At 25.1% G+C, this 26,514-nt stretch overlaps 1 protein-coding gene across 6 annotated transcripts in view; it reads right to left on the bottom strand.

The window, feature by feature from the left end:
- The window catches only part of LOC132928852 (ADAMTS-like protein 1), a 177,266-nt gene that overhangs the window by 55,526 nt on the left and 95,226 nt on the right, over nucleotides 1-26,514 (bottom strand). For all 6 annotated transcript variants that reach the window (XR_009662066.1, XM_060993798.1, XM_060993769.1 and 3 more), the window contains exons 7-8: nucleotides 19,912-20,044; nucleotides 6,513-6,618 (exon numbers count right to left, since the gene is read on the bottom strand). Coding sequence is in view for 5 of the 6 variants with exons in the window: in XM_060993798.1 (XP_060849781.1) it covers nucleotides 6,513-6,618; nucleotides 19,912-20,044 (239 nt within the window). In the remaining variant the exon portion in view is untranslated. The remainder of the gene's footprint in view (nucleotides 1-6,512; nucleotides 6,619-19,911; nucleotides 20,045-26,514) is intronic.

Below are 26,514 nucleotides of genomic sequence, written 5' to 3'. Positions count from 1 at the left end.
GTCAGATGCTACATGTTCATATTTTATAACTTGATACTGTTTCAATAGCTTTTTATGTGCTTTTATTACATTCAAAGTTGAATTGAGTGCATGATAGTAAATAAATAAGATAATACTTTAACCTTTGATATACAAATATTCGGCATAATCAATAAGTTTAGTTTCTTACAGGTAAACTGATACTTTTGGAAAATCGATATCGAAGATTCCTAAATTTGGTGGTCTTATTGCGTTCGAATTTAAATATTATAACTATCCTGTTGTTGTTATCATACATTAGTCCACAAAATAAAATAATATTTTAAATATTATTCAGTCTATATAATAATTATATTAACCCAGTTAATTCTGGATTCATCATAATATAATAAACTAATAAATAAAAGTAACCGAATGTTTGATAATTTTTAAAAGTCACTTTGGGCCTCTCAATAGGGTGATATCCATAGATACGCCTATCGCCCTTGTTTAATGTAATTTTATAATATAGGCTCAAGATTAATCATAGTAATGCAATATTTATTTATGTTATTTCAACGTACCGATATTTTTGTCTTTGTATACTTTTAACCCAACATTTGGAAATGTTTTACGCTATATCAATCCTACGATATGAATATATTGAAGAAAAATAATAAATAATAAATCATATTTTTTTCTTATATCATGTAAGCATCATTACTCGATGACTAAACACGTGCGGTCGATTGTTGTAAATTATCGTTGTTGTACGGTCATTAGTTTTAAAAAACTTTATCATAATCGATTTTCTATAAAGTTTTCTCTTACTGAGGTACAAAATTTGATCGAATTTCCTAGCAGATCATTAAACGCACCAGTCTACGATAAGATAGTGATTCATGCATACGATAGTATGTATATATATATATATAAATATCCATACAGGGGGATTCACAATGTATGCTAACCTTCTTTTTTCTTCTTCTATAATGCAGGTATTCAAAATCTAATTTTTGAAATGTTTAATACACATAAAAAACATGTTTTGAAATTTTTGAAAAAACGTCAAATAGTAAAATTAAAGTTTAAATGAGTATTTTTTTGTGTTATTTAACTTTATGTACTAAAGATCCGTGATAACAGGTTTGGTATATATGGGGGCTATAATGGTGATATGAAAATTTTAGTTAGTAATTTTAATCCATCAATATTTATAATTTGTAAAAATAATACAGGTAATTATACTACTTATATTTTATTCTAGATTCAAAATTACATAATATTCTATTTTATTTTTTTTGTGAAACTATTTTTAAGGAATAAATAACACTTATATAATTTAAAAAAAAAAACTAGTTTGAATTTTAAATTATGTACACAAAAAAAAAAAATAATCCACTTAATAATTTATAGTAAAAATGAAGGTTCTCATTTAAAAAACGGAAGTTTATATTATCATCACTCTTTAAGTTGTTCAAAAACTTTAAAAAAAATCGGTCATAATGTATTTTTAAAAATTCCAAAAATCAAAATTTGTTGTATTTATTTAATTATTGAAGGAAAAAATGGAGGTGAACACATACTTGCCGAATCACAACATATGTTTATATATATATATATATATATATATAATTTTTATTTGTACCTATAAACTACAACGATATATATATATATATATATACTACATATAACTACATTATATATTGCACATAAACATATAATATATATTATGTATACGGACGGACGCGCTTACTTAGCACCATTACGCACACCGCGCGGGACGAGTTCGTTAACGACCACCGTGGGAGTGTAACTTTTTGGCCGTCGTCTCGAATTTTTGGAACGCTTTCGCCGCCACGCGCACTACTCTACCCTCTTCCCACCACAACCATAGACTACTCTGCGAGTCCCTTCGCCCCTTCGCCAACAATCTTGCTGCTATACATAGCTGCAGGCGTACAGAATATACTCATTTAATCCTTATAATAATGTATTATGTTCTTAACACACGCGTGAGCGCGTTATTCTATGTGATATTATTATGTTCAATATATTTATAAATTAAACTGATTTTATTAAAGTAACCACGCAATATACGTTCTCAGGTTAATATTTGGTGTTTTAAAAATATATATTTATAATTTATACTATGACTTATGCAAGTCGTGATAGTGTACAGCTGTTATTTGCAATTAACAGGTTCCAATATGTATGTATTTTATATTAACTTTCACTATTATTTGTTATAGTTAGTGTTTTTACTTTTTATGTTTGTCTGTTTATTTTATCGATTTTAAAAAGACCACCAATATTTGTAATTTTAAACTCTCGACATTTTTACGGATATACAAGTATAACGAACAAATTATATTTATTGAGTAAAAATCACATAATATTGAAATTAAAAGTGATGTTGAGATGGCGAATGATAAATCGACAATGCTTAGCTGTCTTCCTATTTCTTTTATACATATCAAATGACACATACTATCATGTTATAAATAAATAAATAATATTAAATGATGACGTGAAGTTTGTATTACGAAACTTATATTATAATACCTAGTGTAGGTTTTCACTGTTTAGCGATCAGTTTGTCGAACTGTAAATTTTCTACGTGAAAGTAGGAGGTAAAAATTAAACAAGATCATAGTTGGTGCCAAAAAAAAAAAAAAAGAAACTACATAGACGGAACAGTCAGTTTAAATTCAGTATTTTATCAGCTTTAATAAATGTTATTATAGCAGAGTTTAATGATATAATACAATTTCATGGTATAACATAAAAACTACTGATAATGACTTCATTTTTTGTATTACGTAAAATAGCATTTATTCATTAATCCTCATAATTATATTATTATGGTAATATTATATTATATACCAATTCATAATAGTTATCTGTAGGTACCTACCGTATTTTGATCAACTCTTGAATTAAAAAAAAAAATAATAATAATAATTTATTCTATTTTAACATTAACATGAACTAAAACGTTTTATGTTTACATGTTTAATGCTATTTAGTATTTAAACATTAGTTAAATTTCGGGTTTAAAATTGTCGAGCTTTTTAAAGTTACTTTGCTTTTGAATTTAATTTTTAATGTTATAATTTTTTTAACTTAATTATATTTTTTATAAGTACTGTTACATTTAACCTTTGCATCAATTATAATTACTAACAGTCACAGTTTTCCTTTGATTTTATTTTAAACACACATTCATAAAAGTTCAATGCTAAATTTATAATTATCATCTTTATTTACTTGCTTAATGTTTTATATTTAGCATTACTGATTACATGATTTGAATCATTTTTAACATCTATAACTGAAAATAAAATTATGCTAATTTATTATACATATTTATATTTATGTAGACAAAATTTATACAATAAACAAAAATGTATTTTTTGGTTAAAGTAATTTCGATTATTTATATTTTTATTTGTCATTAAACATTATGTGTTTCTTAACAATATTATAAATTGTTTTGTTTTCGTTATTTGTTTTAATTATGTATATTTTTTCAAAGCAAAACGTTTTTGATACTTGATTTAAATGTAATTTAACACATCAAAACGTCTTAACAGATATCAAGCATTAATGGTATTCACTTGCAGAGTAATCAATAACTAAAAAGTAAAAGGTTAAATTGCAATCATTTCATTATTTTCATGTGTACAAATAATAACATATTATGAATTAGTGTAAGACAAGATCACGAGAAAATGGATTTGCGGCAGTGGTGTACCTATTTTGCCTATCAAAATCGCCGGGTTACCATAAACATAATGTTGACAGGTACGTATATCTTTTAAGGCCGAGAAAAAATTATAACCACAATAACAGATGTATTAGTACGCGTGGAAAAAAATTAATTCAACGAGGTCTAAGAACATTGTTATTATCACTTATGGTGGTCATTATACGTTTTACAATGATAGCGTATCTTGATGGTTTTCGTCTGTTTTTCGGTCTTTGATTTATAAATCCAAAACGCGAATTATATATTACAATGGCATGTTATTATATACGGTATTGCCGTTTGTCATGATTCACGACAAAACGTGACATATCTTTGCAGACTTTATAGTCAACTGGATTTTTTTCGACCAGTGTTCAAACGTCGAGTATACATTTCTAGATAATAATATATAACATTCGTAAATAGTAATACATGTGCTCATGTGAAAGTCATCGTCGCTGAAATTTGAACGTTCTACTCGATTTGCTCGGAATTTGAAATATTTTAGATCAGACATCGTTAACGTTATTCGTTGTACACCACACACTATCATAATATAATATTATTATATAATATTAAAAATTTTTAAAATTCCTAACATATCGATCACGATTTCTATAATAAATAAAAACGACCATTTACTTTTTCAATAACAACTGTTATGTACTGTGTAATATTGTTATTTTGTATAGGACAATTAATAAAACATGCAAAGCTCCATTTTTGTTCTTTAATTAATGAATTAATTACAATTCTAATATTTGGAATTCTTTTTTTATTAATTATAAAGTTCTTTTTCTGCAGTTGATTTTTTCAAAAATCTTAACATATATCAATCGAAATCTTAACAAGTAGTTTTTTAGTTATTAAAATGTATATTCCTATTATAGATTATAGCCCTTAAAAATGATTTTAGATTAATATAAAATTTATGTAATGTTTGTCAAAGTGTTTACTGTTTAGTATATACAGACGATTTTTACAAATAATTAAATAATGATATATTTATATAAATTACTTAAAGTTTTAAATCATCATAGCTCATATTATCCAAGCTCATTATGGTAAGCCTATTATCCTTACTACAAAACGTTAAATAAATAAAAAACAACTCATATATATTTCAATTTAAATACATTATAAATTCACAAACAAGTGATATAATCATTAGTTTATATAAAACTTAAGTGATTCTCATTTGAAAAAAGAAGATTGTATTGCTACAGGGCGATAAAAATCTAAGTATTTGAAATGATGGCAATTATTCATGTTTAAAAATTTCAAAAAATCAGAATTTAAATAAATTAATTATTAAAGAAAAAACGAGGATGAGCTTGCTTAGTGAATAAGACTGAGTATTAAATTACTTAACATAACCTAGTGAATGTTCTGTAGGAAACCGTTACAATATTATTAATAAGTGTTTCCAATAAAAACAAAAAAAAGGTGTGCTAAAAATGTTAGCATAAGGCCGTGCCGACAGTTATGTTCATATTTGGAGGCGCAAACTACATTACCATAACGTAAAGGTATTTATATATTATATATTAAAGGCCTACATAATATGTGCCCGTTTAATTGTTAGGAATTATATTCCATACATTAATATACATTGTACACTTAGGTACACTGTACATTTTCTTTTTTAATTCAATTTTTATTCGTTTTTATGAATAGTAATAATATAACTTTATTTTAGGAACGTATTAGTGTAGTAGGTACTACTCATAATAATAATTATTGAGCTAACTGTGAGTTTGGTTTGATGACAAGTGATTATTTGTTGTGACTTGACTTATATCCAAACAATTTACGTATTGATGTATATTAATCAATAACACAATATAACATTACGTAATAGCATTAAATAAAATTATATTACAAATATTTACGAAACTTCATTGGTTTTGCATGTGCAAATAATATTTATATTACATAGCCATACAGATATTCATTGTTGTAAATTACGGTGGAATTATTTATACACGGAGTGATGATAAAATCTGCAATATATATTTAGCGTAATCAATCCGTGGCTTAATAATATCGTCGCGATGTGCCCGCAATAAGTGTAATACAATATTAACAATAATATAATTATTATTATAAACGCGTTAAATACTGTTTAATCAATATCGCATTACTCGATACTCTGATATAATATTTAGCAAAGTATTTATTTGTGTTATACATGCAAATTTTTAAATAAATTATATTATCAAAAAATCATTGTAGCTCTCTGCAGTATTATCTTCTTAACCAATTTTTAAGGTAAATTATCAATATAATTTAAATAAATTGTTATAATAAATAATAAAACCTAATAATGTGTAATTAAGATAGACCGTTGAAAAATACACTGTCCTAAAAATATCAATTTTGAAGATAACAAAAAAGTGTAAAGGTTTAAGTTGCTGAAGACCATGTTTCTTAGAGCTTAGCCTATTTTTTTAAATAAGTTAAGCATTTGAATTAATTTATTTTTAAAGATTATCTAATATTAATGTTTTTAGTTAAAAAAAAAAATATTCAATAATAAATGTAGTTTTATACTAGAAATAATGAACAAATCGCGTATCCAACTAATCGGTCAATTCAGAAACAATTACTGTACATATGAGTCTTAATTTGCGTACATAATATACACGTCTGTTCAGCAACCGCGGAAAACGTTTAATTACCAACGAGATTTTTGCAACTTGTTCTAGCCTTCATGGCGAAATTAAAAAAAAAAAACAATGCATTGAAACTATTCGTAATTATATTACCAGTTTAATTTGATTTTTAATTCAATTCTCATTACCTTTGTTCTAGTGCCATTTGTTTCTTCCACACAATAAACGTGTCGTACCCTTATTCCGCCTCCACATGTTTTGCTACAGGGACTCCAATTGTCGTCAGCTACCCACCTAAACAAAAAATAATAATGAAAACAATTTTAAAAAAAGTATCATAATAAAATATTCAGAGTTAGTAGCGCGCGAGTTAAATTAACGAAAAATGAAATATTTTAATACACATGAAACTTTAATGACTATATGTATGTATTCGTATTGTATATGTTCATACGTATCATCCACTAAAGTCTCGCATAACAAGTAGCCATTAAATAATTACAAGCGCAATACAAATACAATTGTCTGTTTTAAATTATGACCGTATTCCGTGTATATATTATCTTTCTAAATAAATACTTTTTAATATTATTCCAATAATTGATATAATTTATTATATATAATGTAAAGTCCAAAATTTTTAGTACAACTATGGTAAATAAGTTAAAAATATTAAGTCAAAGATGGGAGTTTGAAAATACATAGGTATATCTTACATAGGAATGTTATTGGATGAACAATTGTTTTTCTCTCACAATCATTAAAAACAGAATGGATAAATTATTTATTCCTATTAAGCATTATTCTCGAAATGGGGAAAATATTTTATGGGTTGAACAAAACCATTATTTACTCTGTTCAACTAATATTTTGGATAACAAGCGCTACTCGTTGTTTGTTTGGCCTTAACTTTTATTTACTTTAGAAACAAATCGGAAAACAATTTCACTTTTGATAAACAGTTGCAAATACAAACTGAAAAGTTTAATGCGTAAAAATCATTTCACACGCCTCTGATATAGTATTATGATACAAAGTATTGAAAAAAAAATGATATACTCAAATACGTTCGGGTTTTTTTTTGTTTTTAAAAATATTCTGTGTTAGCTATCTTCTGGCAAAGAACAACGCGGAAAGTGTTTGTCAGAATTGTTTGTTATTTTGATACGATAAAATATCTCATTAAAAGTTATGAATGTTATGATAAATCTTGAAATAGTAAAACAATATCTGCACACGACGTCGTAATGCAGTAAAACTTTGTCAATTAAAAGAAGCATATTTTTCTTTAAGCTTTTGATAAACAAAAAAGTAACAATTAGTGGATTTGCAATCATATTTTAATTTACATTCATAAAATACTAATACACTATGTACCAGTTTTTAAAAACAAACATATTTCTAATGGCTTATTGAATAAAAAACTACACCAGGCGTTTACTCGGTTACTCTAGATATACACACATATATATAATATATATATATATATTTATAAATATTGTGGGCTCTACAGAGTAGGTAGTAAATAAAATGTTCAGTAGTTATTAAATCTATATAAATATCCTGATTCCATTTTTTATTGCAATTTTAATAGGACTGAAACCTTTTGTGAATAGCATAGGAATGATTGAATTATGCATGTACTAAAAACAGTATGATATATAATATTCATCAAAAATAACACTTCACGATTTAAAAAAAAAATTAAATTAAATTGTTCACATAATTTTATATTCTAATAATTTAATCAGAGTAGATTTATTGGTCTTCATTTTTTAAATTCTGATCAGAGTGAAGAATGAATTGATTTTACAATATTTATGTATTTTTGTTTCCGAAAACACTCTCAATAGTATAAAGAATGTTCAATTTTCAATTTCAGCATCATTTCTGGCAGAAAAGTGAATCTTTCTAGTACTTTGAGGGTTCAAAGATAAAAAAATTTCCAGCACTTATCTTAGTAATTTTGAAAAACAAAAAAAAAAAAAAATTAGGAAAAACGTGAATTTTACATAAGCTAAAGAAAAAAAATCGATTTTCTTGTATTATTGAAATTCAAAATCGAAAACCACAGATACTTTAAATTTTTACTAAATGTTTAGATTAACATATCCAATAATATGATATTTTTCATTTTTCATATCACAATTGCGTTCCGTACAAATCAGGTAGTAAATACTGTTTTTAGTGGCTATTAAAACTAAATAAATATCTTCGTATATTGCATAGGTATGACGTACCTATTTGTACGCACACATATAATAATATAGTAATTTCACATGGGCTAACTTGTGCATACTCAGTACGAACAACGAACGATGTTTTTTTAGTTAATTGAAAACAAAATAGTAGATGTACAGTAAGTGAGACGTGGATTTACTATGTTCATTGTTATAGGTACAAACAATAAACAATAATTTAAATAAATAAACCTATTATTAGAACATACGTAATAAATAAATTTGTTCGTACCTATACTATATGCCTTTTGTTAATTTGACTACTATAGAGTCTATGGTATATTTTTAGGTTTATCTATTATTATCAAAGTAAAAAGAAAATGCATTTTTAAATTTTTTTAAATTATCGAGTATCATATTGTTATTACACTTTTATGAATTCAGTGTTGGTTATATAAATATTATTGTTACCTACCTTTATTTATTATTTTCTAAAATTGTTAATATTTAAAAACAGTAATTTCGTGTAATGATGTGATAATTATAAACGCATTTTTAGATATATTTGTGTTTAGATGCATTTACATAGGTCTATTTGAATTTAAGCCGAAAGTACGGTATAAAAAGGTATACGAGTAAACGAGAGATTTGTGAACCGGTAAAATTTTCATCCAAATCCTAAGTATTATTTATCTTGTTATTATATTTATATTTATAATTATTTGTATGTAACGCGGCTTTATATTATAAATAAAACATTTGTTGATAACGATCACCAATGACAAAATCGATCTGTGTTAGTACGGTGACACTTTATTAATACTGACCAGACGGAAAAACTATCGTTTCGACGAAATAAAACCGTTGAGTAACGGGCGATAATATTCTAGTATAGTATTGCACCGATACCGAGATATAATCTCGGCGAAGAAAACGTCTATGGTACTTTGCACATTTTGTAAACGAAATCTGCAATTACAATATTAACTCGTGTGATATATGATGACTGTAGTAGCCGACTGGATGCTTGATTTTGTCTTTCGATTAACAAGACAACGCGTTTTTCGCGGAAATCGTCTACGTCTGCAGTGTAAGACGAGAAACTTTAATACGAACATCGCGGGACAGTAACCAGACTAACTATATTGATAACTATTGTAATGTATATTTTACGGTAAAAATACGAATTTCGGAAAAACCTAGGTTAAATAACTGATTAAAAACTAGAAATTACTAAGTTTTTACCGATTGATCTTGATAAGTTCTGAAGAATAAAAATTAATTCAGTCTAACCACGAATGGTTATTGTAGTTCTGGTTTTTACAAATGGTAGATCTTAGGATAAGCTGTTTATTATTTTTAAATTCCGAAATAGATATTAAAGAAATTAAAAACAAAATGTTTAAATTAAAATATGATATAGTGAAATTAATATTTTAACATTATTCTAAGTATAGTAAATTGATAAATATAATTATTTAAATAAATAATAATGATAAACTGATAAACAATGATAAATTTAGCTAAATATTGTATTACGTAGTATTAGGTACATTTGTTTCAATATTCATAAAATATACTTTAGGAGAAAAAATAGTATACGTGGTAAGGATAGAATACTATACGTATTATACTATAATACTTGGTATGGATATTAAATAATACTGTTAATGAACTAAAATAATAAGAAATTCATAATATTTTCTTAGTAAGTTTTGATATGAGCACTGAACAGCTATCCATTAATGGCATAATTACACTCACTCACTTTTTTTTACTGGTAGTTAACCTAGTCTGGTTTTAAAAAAATATTTGTTTTAACTATGAAAATTATTATAAACAAATTTAAAATCTGAATATAATTTAAAATTCAAATAGAAAATTATTGTTATATTATATTATAATATTATTGCTTGGCCACCATAGTTTCGAGATTACGTATAATCATCAATAATTTATTAAAAATTTCATTTGTTCTAACATTCAAGAATGATTTTTTTTTTTTTTTGTCAATAGTATTTATAAATAATTGTATACAAATGTTTAGATAATACATATACATATTTATTTATAAAATAAGTTAAAATTAAATTTTTAAAACACATTTTCATTTTTTTTTCGATTTGAGCAGTTTATTTTGACTATAATTTGGACTTTTACCATGATAAATCGTTTATTTTAAGAATTACTATTTCTTATTTATAAAATCAGACCTAAAATTATATCATTCAGAGTTTGAACGAAATAGTTTGTAAATGATTTTAGAATTTATCAAGATCAATGGATAAACGTTCGAAATCCTAAAATGTACAAGTAGTAATCAGTACATTTTAGATTTTGACAGTTAAACCTAGGTTTCTCAGTATTCATGCTTTTAAAATAAGGTATTTCATATTGTTTATACTGTTTTAACGATATTAAATACTGGCAGTATCTGTTCGTTTTTTTCTGATTATCTCAAGTTTTACTCGTTTATAAATGAACATGAATGATTGCCTCTATTACAATTATACTTAAACAACTTTAGACAGTGTACTGAGAATGGTATGTCACTGAAGATAAATAAATGCTTCAAAATTATATATTTACTTAAAAAACCAATTATAAATAATATATTTCTAGAAACAGTAGTCTATTAAGATTTTAGGTATTTTTATTTCAAGGAAACTTTTTCTTAAAATATATTACATATACATATTGTTATAAAGCAATGCAAATGTTAGGTTTTATTCGTAAAAACTATATAATAATTTGAGTTAGCCATTATTATTGAAAGTACTTTTTTACGCTCTACCTATATGACCTAACATGATACGTACGCAGACGGCTTAGTATTATTGAATATCTATCAATCTACCTTAACGAGTTAATTGAAAAAATTTAAAATAATTTTCCGTAAAAACTTTATTATAAATTTAGTGAGGATCCTTGTTCTATTTTTCTTTGAAGCAAAAATTTGGTATTACGATGAAAATATTTAGACGTATATTTTACTTTTAATTTACTAAACAATAATGTTGATTGTCGGAAACTATTTGTAGAAATATTATTCAATATTCCATCATTTGATTCCAAAAGTCGATTACTATTTTGTATTTATAATTATGCTCAAAATCACTGTTAATTTTTATTATTGACTCTTAATATAATGCACATGATGTATTGCAATAAAATTATATTTAATATTTTTTAATGCTATTTTATAGTGCTATAATAATATATTATATCGTTACTATTTTTAACGTTAAGGTATTATCATATTATTATGGTTTCTGTGAATTATCGTAATGATCTAATGAGCGACATTTTATATTTTCCCGTGGGTGGTTAAGTCGTAAACCAAGTTAAATTTTCGCCGATTTTGGAGGACGAATAAGCATTGCTTGCATCCCGCAGGTGGTTTTGTTTTTTTATTTGAAAATGTCTCTTTTTATTTGCCTGAAAACGTAAGTACGATTTTAGTAAATTGAATCAATTCTTATCGTTAATCATGTTATTGTATATGTACATCGTAACATATGTTAAAATATTATATCACTATAATTTAATATGAATAGCTAGAGAGTTAAGTATATTTTTTAATATAAAAATATGTAAAATATAGTATAATATGTTCTATGTGTATTTCTTCAACGAACATAAAAAATATGAATACGTTTTTTAATCGTCAAATCTACCGATTTCGCTGTTTTTAATAATGAATAACTGACCTTTATTTTGATAAATACAATACTAAAATAAGTTTTTCTTTAAATTTTAAAGAAAAACTTTATAATTATTTATCTTGAGATGTTAGTAGTTTATTTTCAAACCAATAATTATAATCTAAAATCGTATGTTTTCTACAACCATTATCCAGATATACATATAATTAAAGTTTTTAATTAGTTTGTTGTTTTTTTCTTCGTTAATCCACAATTATTGAAATATTCAATTATTTCCATTTTATGTTATATCTACTTTTTAATTTTTTTGCATATTATACAGAGTGATTTACCAAACATGCTTACCTTTTACTTCTTCAATACTTCAGTTATTCAAAATTTAATTTTTTGAATTTTTACGTATATCTATTACCTACTTAAAGACCATACTTTTAAGTTATCAAGTTTTATTGTACTTTTTAAGGAGTATTCGGTAGAGATACAAAATTCTATTTATTTAAATTAGAATTCTTCCACATTTTACTTATGTAAATTATTAAATGGATCATTTTTTTTGAAAAGTTGACATTTTAAAATTGAATGAATAGTTATAGTTGTTTAGCTTTGTATACTAAGGATTATAGGTCTATGATAATGAGTGAGTTAAACATTTTACTTTTTAATACTTACTTATCAACATTTTATAATTTATTTAATATATATATATATATCTATATATATATATATATATTGTATATAAATGTTCCAAGTATAATAATCACTAGTGGCAATATTACATCTATTTTATATTTTTGTAAAATAATTTTTTAAGGACTTCTATCCTTTGTATAAATATTTTAATAACTGAAAAAATACTTTTTCGAATTTTGAATTATGTACATCAACATAAAAAACAAATCTACTAAATAATTTATACTAAAAAGGGGAAGAATTCTCATTTGAAAAATAGAAGTTTGTATCACTACAAGGTACTCCCTAAATAGTATAATAAACCAAACAAAATTGAAAATATGGTTTGTAAATTTATTTAAACATTTCAAAATTTAGAATTTTAATAAAAGCATTATTAAATGAAAAATTGGAATGAGCATGGTGTGTGAATCACTCAGTGTACATATTATATGTGCATATATTTATATAATAACATAATAATGTATAAACAATGTATACAGTTATTGTTTAGAGTAAAATGTAACTATGAATTTATAAAATAATAGATTAAAAAAACATTTTAACTGTGTTTATCGTATTTTTTGAACAAAAACATTTTTAATAATAATACCTGACCTAACACCACTGGTCAAACCAAAATAAAAACAAAATACAAATATCTGGCAACAAACAATTTAAATCAGCAAAAAAAAAAAAAAAAATAATAATAATAAGCCGACTGTGAATTGGCCACACTCATCTTACATTTGGATACCTTATGAAAAATAAATCACCGACAGAATGTACCCGTGCAAGTAGCCTTGGCGCTCTAATGATGGAATGCAGATTAAACGAAAAAGAAAGAAAAGAACACAGCATACCAGAGAACATTTTTGAAATAATCGGACTTGACTATCAATCAGAAGATATCATAATATTATTCATCAAAAACACTGAAATATAAAAATATATTTAACAAAAACAATACAAGAGTTTAGTACTTAGCCAGTAATCATAACTCATAAGTATTCATTTAATATTAACCAAATTATTATTTAAATCATGTTAAGTATAATATTATGTAAAGCTAATGACTCATATTTTAAAAGCTAGCGTTTTAAAAAAAAAGTTATAATTATTCCCTATGTATATTTTATTAAATAAAAATTATGAAATTAAACTATATTTAACAAATCTAATCACAGTTGAAAAATTGTTATTAAATTGTTAGATAGGTTTGTTGTCACTTGTCTTAATAAAAATCTAGTAAAAATTCAAGAACTTAACTAGTTCATATTATTATTTTTACTATGTATTTCAAATTTTGATTTATCAAATCCATTGTTTTTTACCCGGATCATAAATATATAATTAATGAATCAGTCGTATATATTCGTTTAAAAACCATTTATATTTTATCGAATAATAATGGTACCTTCCTATACGTGTACTACTTAAATCGTCTACTAAAAGGAAGCTTATAAAACGTCTAATGGTTATATTGAGATACGTATATAAAAGTAATAATTTATCGACGTCGTTACGACCATAATGAAGTATGTAACGTTAAGGACGGAAAATACGGCTGGATATGATATAAGAAATGGAATATAGGATAGTCGGAAAAAAAGTTTTTGTCGAATGAGAAAATATAAATTCTTATACACTCAAAAAAAAAAAAAACATACCTATATATATTTTATTTTCAATCCTTTGATTATCGAAGTACCTAACTTAACCTATTCATATAGTTATTTTAATTTGTTAACTCATATTTTATCAAATACATATTTTATTATATTTATTATTATTATAATGATATTGAAATTAACTTTTGAAATAAAAAATCATATTTTTTATCTTTTTATTGTAAAGTTATCGAACTTAGATCTGATTAGCAAAAGTTGGTCCAATTCATAAGGTCCAGATAATGCTTAGTCCAAAAATGTTAGTCATAATATACCTAATATACCATTTTAGTCTAATCTATTTTGTTCTAAAAATTTAAGAATGGAATATAGTTTAACTCAATATATTTTTCATCCAATTTATGCAGTCCAAAATACTTAATTAAAAAATGTAATATTTGGCCAAATTTTAATTACCACGGTTTCAACACTAGGATTTAATCGATAATGCTTTTTCATTTTAAACTATTATTCTTATAAATATTACAATAATATACTACTCTACTCACCTTAAAAACCCAAAAACCCTTCATAAAATATTGTAAAAAAATATAAAAATGACTACCTAATTATTTAAGATATTTCTAAATGAAAAACTTTTGTATTTACATTTTTTTATATTATGCATATTTTATTGTATATAGATATGGCTGTAAAATAAATGTTGAATCATCCTATATATAAATATATATTATTTACTTAAGATATTTTGTAGTGCTTTTATTTTTGATCATATAAACAAAAATGTAGTGTGGATGTAAAATATATCCGTAATAATTTTGTATGACGAGTTCTAACGGTTTTAAAATTTTAATGGTATTTTTATATAACAAAACCAAATAGAAAAAAAAATATTAATATAAAAAACATTTAGGTAGATAATATTATTATGATGAAACAATATAATGGAAGAAAGTTGAATTGTACAATTACTTAAATACAGCTGGACCGAACAATCGTAGAAGGTATATCATCATGACATTTCATAATCACACCCACCTATCAAACAATTAAATGTAACTGAATATCGATAGTATTGAATTTAAATTTGCTTCAAATTTCTTACTTAACATATACAGCATAATATATCATAGGAATCATTTACCTTCTTAAGACCATTTACCACTCAACAACTGTGTAGCCGCAGAAGTTTATGCAGGTATTTGATTTTTTTTTACCAATTTGCATAATATTATAAACCTAATATAATTTGTATTTGAACTATTTTTATGTCCACTAATTCAATTAGTTTTTTGTTTGTTGTAATAAATAAATGAATAAATAAATGTTAAGATTATTAACTATAAATAACTTAATAAAGAAAGAAAATATTTTTAAATCAACTGTCCCAATAATTATAATAATCATAACATTCTCTATCATTTTAAAATTCAAACTATATAAATCAAATTTAAAATTATGTTTAGTATAAAATATAACTTTATTTTTCATTATAAAAAATACCTTTTTTTGAATTCTGATTCTTTATATTTTTTGTTATGTTATGGAAATATAAATTGCCATTATCTATATGTCCTATGATAATATTTAATTCTTAAATTATTATTTGTATAATTTTTTTATATTTAAAATGTGTTTATTCATACATACATAATATGTATTTAATATTTATACATTATAATCGATAAATTAATTATCTTTAATATTAAATTGACAGTGTTTATAATTTATGATACGAACATACTTATAGGCTATTACTGTAGTGGAGAATCGATCTAAATTTAGTCAACTACAGTAATATTTTGCTTTTGAAATATTTCGATTAGATGTAAACCAAGTACAAAGGGAATTGGTTAGGAAATTACATTTACTTAAACTTACTGAGATTCAATTTACTGTGATCTAACGATACTTTATAGTTTATATAATAGCTTTTATAGTAGTTATTAAAACGAGGACAATTATAATACTAGACTTTCGTGTTATAAAGGCTAGACACAACAAAAAATCATTATACTTTGAGCGGGAATTAAAGTAACGAAAAGAAATTAAAATTGTTTCCTCAAAATATTTCGTATACGTTCAAACAATTTATTGGTTCAGTTAATGTTGACAATTTCGAAAATAACTTCAAAAAAATTCAAATATTTTTATTTATTAATTTCAATGTCCTAAATAACTCAGAAGCAATCGATTACGTTGATACCAACTTTATAGTTACTAAATACTAACATTAAGTTGAAGACATTAAATATATAATAGTATTTTAATAAACTGTCATATAACAAGACTTACAGACAGTAGTTATTAGTTAAACCTCATATCATATGATTTTTTACATAAATAAAGTTGGCAATTGGCATAGATAATTAGCATATTTGATTAAATAAATAATAATAAGCACCTATCATTATATTATAATTTGATTAAATTGTTATGTTTTATACCTAAAGTATATAAAGTAAGTTGTGATTAGGAATCATGTAAATTTTATTCAACAAATATAAACCATTTATTTAAAATAAAAGAGATTAAACGCTAAAGCATATGAATAAGACTTTATGTCATACGATTGAATGCAAGAACTGTTTGTTTAGCACTGCTACACTGGTGCAGATACCGTTGTTATTTTATTTAATATTTGTTTTTATATTTAAGATACAAATAAGTTTATTTTTTATATTCTATACAGGCACGTATACAGGGGTGTTGGGGTTCATTCCCCCCCCCCCCCCCCCCCGAAATTATATTTTGTATACGTGGCTAATTTTATACATTTGTTTGATTAAACATATATTTTTAAGATTTGAAGTATTTGAACATCAGTAGTGGATCAGTGAAAAGGTATAATATTATGCTTAGATATTATTCTGTGCTATTAATTCTGAAAAATTGTAGGTATCGTAAAACGATGATAAATAATAATGATACTAAATTTATAGAATGTCTGATAATATTTTTTTAGAATATCATTGGAATATTAATAATAATAATTTTAGACTAAAAGATAATTACGAATAAAAGTAGGTATTTTCAACATGAAAATATAATATTTTGCTATTTTATTATTTAAAAATGTATTAAAATACGTATTTTGATTCTATAACTAGATATGTAATTTCTACCATAAATAATCTATCCAAAACATAGACACCTTAAAATAAATAATAATACATTTTTTTCGCAAAACTATGTCACAGTGGATGAATCATGTTATTTAAAAACCAAGATATAAGTTTCAAAACTATATTTAATATTTTTCCATCGCTATTCCCTAAAGAGGAAACGAAAACCGAAATTTATATATTATACAAAACCGTTTACATTTTTAAATTTAAAAACAAACACATAATATATAAACAATTTAATAACAATCTGACTTACATTAAAATAATCACAATACCACTAAAAACCATGATATAATATTGGGTGATTCGTTTAGTATGCTCACGATAATTTTTTTACGAATAAAGAATGTATGTAAATTGTGATTTTTTAAATGTTTAATAAATTATTATATTAAAGAACCATATTTCAGTTTTTATATCATGTAAGAAGTTTACTGTTGTAAATTGTAATATTGCCAATTGTTTTCATTCATATGAGAATCAGCCTATTTTTATATAGTGTTAAGCAGATGATATATTTGAAAATATCGATATATCTAAATCAAAATTTGAACGAATAGTTTCTAAGTTATTAAAATTCACTTATTAAAAATAAAAATAAATGGTCTAATAATAAAATGTAAAATTGATACATTCATATTGTCAATAACAAAAAAATATAATCATAGTTGAAAAATAAAATATACCTATATTACTTCTTATACTATGATTCAGAATAATTACAAATCGTAATATTAATTTTACTTATATAATGTTTATGTACTTGTTATAAATATATTATAATTCACAGATAATTATATACAATTAATAATAATATTTATGTCATTGAAAATAAAAATAAATATTATGTTTATTATTCAAACGTAAACGAGAAAATACTAAAATAATTGAGTGCTTATATACATGCATTGTAACTTTAAATAATGTCTTAAAAATCCTGCTCAGACTATCTATTTCGGAAGGTAAATGGTATTTTTATTTTCTGTTGTAATACTGTTTCACGTTTTGCCTGTCTTTTTTTTCTTACTTTGATGATTTCTTAAAAATTCTACTGATTTACAATTTGCCTTTTAAAAAAAAATAGTGAAAATGGAATGACAACCGTACCTACTTAATATGTAGTTTAATAAATATAATTTGAAATAAAACTGACTATTATTATCTTTTTTAAACTGAATTTTACCTTTTAACTAAACAACACTACAATATGTGATGTTGGTAATTAAATTTAATATTTATTGTCGTTGTTCTTGTTGTCTTAGTAAGTATAAGTAATGATAAAAAAAAGAACAATTGGTTGATATTGTATGGAAAACATATATTTTGTAATATGTACCTACTTATTATTTTATGTTTACTTCATAATTAAACATAGTGTGAATGGTAATTTTTAACGTGAAACTCATTCACAAAACAAAATGTGTCAAAAAATGTAAACGCCCAACGAATAAAAATGTAATGTTTAAAAAATCAAAACTAAATATATTTTGTTTTATTTAAAAATATATATGTAAAATTAATAATACTATGGTTTTGCATTTTTAATATTGATCAATATAGTATTATGTTTCAATATATACTTATATTTTTCAGTCAAAATCTCATTAGTTTACGTGGTTCAAAAAGTTGTAAGATATATTACGTCTAAAAATTATTTGTGGTCCGAAGAAAACATAAATTGAACTAACTATTAATTAGTTTTTGTAGATAATTGTTTTTATTCAGGTCGATCTTTTTCTTTCTAACGTCTTTTATTCTTTGGTTGCACCAGTATATGGCAAACACCTCACACGAATACATTAAAACTGAACTACAAAAAAGTGTCATACACACGTTGTTGATGCTGTTCAGACATGTACAAGGGGATCGAGAAAGCTGCTTAAGTCATGCCATGACGGCTGTCGACAAAAAAAAATAAAAAAATTACGAAAATCCCACATGGATCCCATATGGTGCGGTTATTATGCTCAGCTTAGCGATAAAGCATTTTTGCGACACTACACACCGTTTAATCTTTCAACGTGTTCTAAGCTTGTGCCCTTCCCCCCTACGTCACTCCACACCTATAACCCTCGACCGCATCGAACCCGACGAGAAAATCGCGACGAAAATCCACACACCAAGCAACACAGCTTTTCCGGAGGCTGCATATTTAATGCATGAAACGTGTCGGAGGCGTCTGAATAAAACAGTCACACATACCCGTCATCACGTAAACGTGTGTATAATAAATACATGTATATATATTTTAATCGTATGGGTTTTATGTATTGTTTTATTATTATATATTATAAAAGTACTGATGTTCACTTACTTGGGAGGACATGGTTGGCTGTTACACTCCACAGATAAATCGCTGCCGTTTGGCCTTTCGCCAGGACACAGATCAGCATCCACTTCAACGCCCGTGTCTCGGTTCTGACAGATTATCCTAGACATTTCGTACCCTGAACGAAATAGACACAAATCGATAGTTAAATTATATGCATACTATAATGTGTATAATGTATTATAAATATTATATTGAGTTGTATCGCTTTAATTATTGTAATATTGTAAGATAATATTATAATGCCGTGTTAGCCACTTGTTGCTATGTGCTATAGCGCTGTAGCCGTTGCGTATTTATTTCACTATGTAATGTGAAATGCATATCTATAACTATAAAGTAGTTAAAATAGTAAAATATTACATTTAAATTGTATAAAATTATCTTATGAAACTCTATCATCTTTGAATAATGAATAATGAATAATGGAGTGATGGTCTTTGTTATAACACATCTCATTGCGGATTTTTATGATTTTAGCTATTCATAAAATAATATAGTAAAGCTCTCGTAAAAAATCAATAATATGCCAATAATTTTATTATGTATATAAAGGTCGCCATCAATTGATAATATAACTTTTATTCTCTCATAAAAAGAAGTTTTTTATTGTTTTAAATTTTGATACAAATTTAATTATTATAATTGGGGACATTAAAATTAAATTGGTGCTCATACAAATAATAATGATTATCTAGATTTCTTTGTCGGTACACGGTTTATTTTTCTTTTTTACATGTTTTTACGAGATTATCAAAGGGTCAATAGCTCTCGTGTTTAGATCATGTGTTCATTAAAAGTAATAACAGGTATTTTCAATAAAAACAATGCAGATGTTTTGTTGACTGATATCACTGGTATAAAAATTACTAAATAAAATAATACATGTAATTCATTTGTATTTATTATTATTTTATTCGGTAAATTAATGTATGTTGTTTATATTTCAAATTATTATTACAAATTACTTAAATGATTCTTCTACTTCTGAATCTGTTAATTCAAAAAATAAAAGGTTAAAAGAATGTATGTCAAAGGCTTGTTATTATTCCGCACTCCGTAAGAAATATCTTTCAATAAAATGTAAATAAACACCCAAATTATATTAAACTTGCGAAATGCCACAAAAAATATAAAAATTATTTTACGAAATTATTAAGAAGACGCTATACCCACATGTGTTGTCTCTGTTTTACTAACGGTACATCATAGTTATTTTGCGTTCAGCAGAACAAATTTTATGATGTTAGGGTTAATATTAGATTAAATTTAACTATTATCAAATTTAAAGATAAGAATATTATCTAAAAAAGGACATATGCTTATTGATATTATCATTTTAAAGTATGTTATGAATATTTTAAAGTTGTAATATTTTATAAGGTTATAAGTTATAACTCACTTAAAATGATAATATCAATAAAAACATATTTTATTTTCTAGATAATATTCTTACCTTTAAGTTTAATAATGGATAAATTTACTCTAATATTAAAGCTAACATCACAAAATGTATTTTGTTGAACGAAAATTTATTATGATCTATGTTAGTAAGACAGAGACAACACATGTGGGTATGGCAACTCCTTAAGGCTTTCTAAAATCAAATTTTATAAAAAAAAAATTTAAAACAGAGTTGCATAATCCTTAGTTGGCTTGGAAATTAATTATTGATGAAGTATCAGGTAATATCCATAAAAACAAAGATACAATTTAAGTTTAAAAGTGAATTAAACTACAATAAATATTGCAGATGATCCAGTTGGGACGTCAAATTCGTTAAATAATTTTTTCATAAACGTCGGTAAAAATTTGACTAATATATTCTCACACACAATAATAGTACGAAAAATTATTTAAATGCGAATGATAAATTTGATATGTCTCAGAGGTACAATTGATTAAAAACAACTGCAAAGACGATACCGATACGGGATATTAAAATATGATAATGGTAAATATATTAAAATGCATTTCTGAACAAATTCTTAATCTACTTGTACATGTATATAATTTAATATCAAAAATAGTTTTTTCTCAGATCATTTTAAATTAGCTAAGTCAAATTATTATATAAGGGGAGGAGGGAAACGCAAAACCATTGGAAATTATAGATATATATATATGTTAGCAATTTTTTCTAAAATTATTGAAAAAATAATTAAAGAAAGAACTTTTACGTACTTAGGAAAAAATACGAACTATCATCTAAAAACCATAACGGTTTCAGACCGTGTTAGGGAATAGAGAATGCTTTATATCAGTGCTTCTCAACCTTTTTATAACGGCCGCCCCCCTAAGAAGCAAAATATTTTTTAACGCCCCCCCTCACTTCATTAAAATAAAAATAAAAATAATATATATGAAAGTTTAATATTGAATAATTAATAAATATAATATATATATATATATATATATGTATACAAATGTGAATATAATGAAAATAAAATGTTTTTAAATGTATTGATCAGTGAGATGGTTGTGCTTGGTGATCCAAAGCCAATTTTTTTACGTTTGGTTCAAAGTTTGTGAGATGAAGGCGTAAGTCTCCTCTTTTTACGATGTCGAGTCGATTTCTCTTTTTAGTTATTAGATTCGTTAACGCACTAATGCAGGTAAAGAGTAATAAAGATAATGATTCGTTCGAAAACGATTACAGATAAGCAAACGTTATATTTTATAATCACGAGTTTATTTTAGTAATCGATAAAAACGAAAAAATTTACCAAGATAAATCTTGGTGCGTTGCTTTGAACAGAAAAAAAGTTCACCGCCCCCCTATCACCCAAAACGAGCCCACCGCCCCCCCCCCCCACCGCCCAAAACGAACTCACCACCCATCAGTACTCCTTCACCGCCCACAGGGGGGCGATATCGCCCCCGTTGAGAAGCACTGCTTTATATGATGTAACGCAATTTTATACATTATGATGAATTAGACAATGGTAATAAAACTAATATCTGTTTTCTTAGATTTAGCAAACGCGTTCGACTCCATAATGGTATTCTTTTTAGAATTCTATTTACTTTTGGGATTAATAATCGCAGTCTAATTTGGCTTAAGAGCTATCTATCTTATAGCAAAAAATAGTAGAATTAAATGATGTAAGTAATATAAAATATGGTGTTCCTTGAGGTAGTGTGTTAGGTTCAATTAGGCACGTAAACAAAAAAATGGGGTGGGGAGGTTTACAAAATATAGCAATACAAATTGTGCCGCAACATAATAAAACAATTTTTTCCTCGTTACTCAAATTTATTTCGTGGGGGAGGGGGGGTTGAACCCCCAAAACACCCTTGTATACGCCCCTGGGTCCAATTATATTCTTATTAATATACGCAAATGTGGTATGTAATTTAAAAGTTGATTGAAAAATAGAGATGGTACTTGCTCATTATTCATAGATAGTTCTTCGAAAAATGTATACTTTAAAGCAACGGAAGGTTTAAATTAAACATACAAATATGCTTGTATTTGAAATATATTCAAAGTCCGACATTATTATGGAATATTAATAAAAAAAAAAAAATAACACAGTAAAATGCAATTTTATTTTAAAATAATAAGCATTTTTTAGAAAAAATTCAAAATATACGAAAATATGCTAACATTTAATTTTTGTACTCGTTAGATTGTGATTCAAATGTTTATATCTCGTCCATCAACTTTTTGATGAACTCAGTAAAAACTTGAAAATTCATGTACTTCCTGGCCCTAATTCATGACTTAATACGGACAATACGTATTAAACATCTTAAAATCGATGATAATATAAATAACTTCCCAAAAACTAAAAAAAGTCGGATTTGATGAAATTAAAATTATAAATATAACTATATATATATATATACTCGTATAACATAAAACAAGTATTATCAATACTACTTAAATTAATATTAATATCGAAAAATAAAATTTTTTACTCATTATACAATATTATACACACGTAACACGTAAGTATATATTACGATGCTTATGTCACTTAGAACGATTCTTAATTGATTAAAGTGCAATTAGTTATCTGGAATATTGGATTACATTTGGTTACAAAATGGTTACAAAATTATGGGAAAATTTCGAATCAATCGAATCATTTTGAAGGGTACCGGGGTGCTGCTGTGACGGACCTAGGAAAATTGGTTTATAAATGGTTGTTTTCGGATTCATAATATAATATTATAATTATTATAAATGTATTTACATTGATATAATTCCATATTCTGTATATTAATTCGTATTATTATTATAATTATTTATTTACATTTTCTTGTCTTCTATATTTATCATTTAATACTATAAGTCATTTTTCTTAATAGGAACACTTAAACTGTTTTCTTTTTATATTATATAGTTCATTTATCATTTTGTTAAAATGTAACTCTACTCCATCACAAGCTATAGATTTAAAGAGTAGATTTATTTTATTTTATTATATATTATGACATATGTGTATATAAAATAAAATATTTTTAATAAAAAAAAAATAAAATAATAAACACATCTGTCCCGAGGATTTTACCTAGATAAAATTAATCTATTTTATTGTGTAAAAATAACCTGTTTGAAGAAATTTGTAGGAAACGTTTGCAAGGTCGATTATTGTGACTAAAACTTCAGTTCTCTGCTTTGGTCTACTTATTTCGCTTGTTTGTCGAGTGTACCTATAACTATTTTCTGCACAAGTACCATCACATCTTTCGTGTATATAATGTGTTGTATGCTCTGAAATAGGTTCTTATCATATATTATGTATCTATCTTCTGTATATTTTAGACTCCTTGTCTATGGAAATGTTCCACAGAATCGAATTGAGACCAGCTTATCGAGATAGTGAACTTTACATAATAAGACACGAATGTTTTTGTATATTATTTAATTCTCGGCCTCACTTATGATGATAAAACCTATCAAATATTAAATAGATTTATATAATTAATAATAATGTGGTTTAAGATTTAAGTTGTTATTAAAAATTAAATAAAAAACTAAATGCTATCAATCTGAAAAATATTAATTAATTTTGGGAAATTAAAAACTAATACAAACGTAAAATGTATGTCGAAATATAAATGCGTCTGTATATATATGTTAACACATAGAGTAGCCTTAACAATACTATAATCAAATATATTAAGTACACATTCCTACACTTAGATATTTGATAAGATATTAAACATTTTAAAAAGTCAAGTAAAATGCACGACCATATATTAATTTTTTTGTGAAATAAAGTCGACTAAAATAGTAAATTATAGGTATTGGATATAACCTAATAAGAGATCACTAAAACATGATGTATGAAAAAATAGTGATTGAAAATGTTTGTTAATTATGTATTTGTTCCAAAATAATATTGCATTTTAACGCACATTTGACAGCTGAAACTTCTAGGTGTAATGGATACTAACGACCCTTTTCAGTGTTATATCAAAAAGTTAATTTTATAACTACATAAATAAAAAACACATTACGCTGTACGCTTTAATTAACCTTTTGTAAAAAATTTAAGAGCCATGTGAGTATGTGACTAAAACTTTTGTTTTTCATCAGGATTAAAAACCAACTACGGTAGGCCTCTATATATTATTTGAATAATTTTAATTATATTCTATTTTCTACTGAGCCATTTTTATTTATTTTTATAATTTATACGATTACCATTTACTGATATTTTTCCAAATTTAAATAATTATCACTAATTAATGCTGTATACATTTTATTTTATTTTGGTTTACGTGTACTGACGTAATGATATAATAATAATAATATAAATTTATAACGACATATTGTTGAATATTGGTAAGTTGTATCTATGAAATTTGCGGGAAATACATACAATATGTTATGGTACAGACTTATCTTGTTTCAAGGATCAGGTTGTTATTGATGGTGAATAGCATACAACCTTCTTACGATACTATCCTACACTCGTTTTACGTACACATGAAGCATATAAATCGAGTTCAATATGTCTGTTGACCCTTAGTTATTTTATTAGTCAACGAGAATGGAATACATATACATATGCGCGTGTATCCAAAACATACAATTATATTTCGAACGTCCACAGTTTGATTTAGAAGTTAGAAGAAAAATCTTACAATGTATAATACTCGTATAATAGTAAAAAAAAATGTAAGTAGAGAAAACATAGCCAATGCCTTCGGCTGATAATGTTATTGCCCGTCGATCGATGCATATAGGTATACTTCCGAAATTATATTGTAATGGGAAAAGGGGTCCTCTAGAAAATCTACAATCCACTATTCACTTGGTCTGCATGTGTTGACTGTTGGATGTGTATATTTTATTTTCTCAGCGGTCGTGACAAATTTGTTGCTTTATTCGGGGTTGAATTCCCAAGTAAATGTCTCTCGTATACAATTATTTGAAGTGTATATATTTTTTTTTTATTGGGGACCAAAAGTCGTAAATCAGTGTAAAGATAATTTTTTTTTTTAGTTATCATTTTTTTAAATGAAAAAATGTAATGAATCGCTTTCGAATTTTATGAGTGAAATACAATTAAAATGTAAAAGATATAAATAGACTGTACAGTGAAAAATAAATAATAATAGAAACTAGAA

This window comes from Rhopalosiphum padi, chromosome 1, assembly GCF_020882245.1.
Source record: "Rhopalosiphum padi isolate XX-2018 chromosome 1, ASM2088224v1, whole genome shotgun sequence".
Classification (NCBI taxonomy): Eukaryota; Metazoa; Arthropoda; class Insecta; order Hemiptera; family Aphididae; genus Rhopalosiphum; species Rhopalosiphum padi.
The sequence above is the reverse complement of the archived record's forward strand: the minus strand, read 5'-3'. Positions and strand labels throughout refer to the sequence as shown.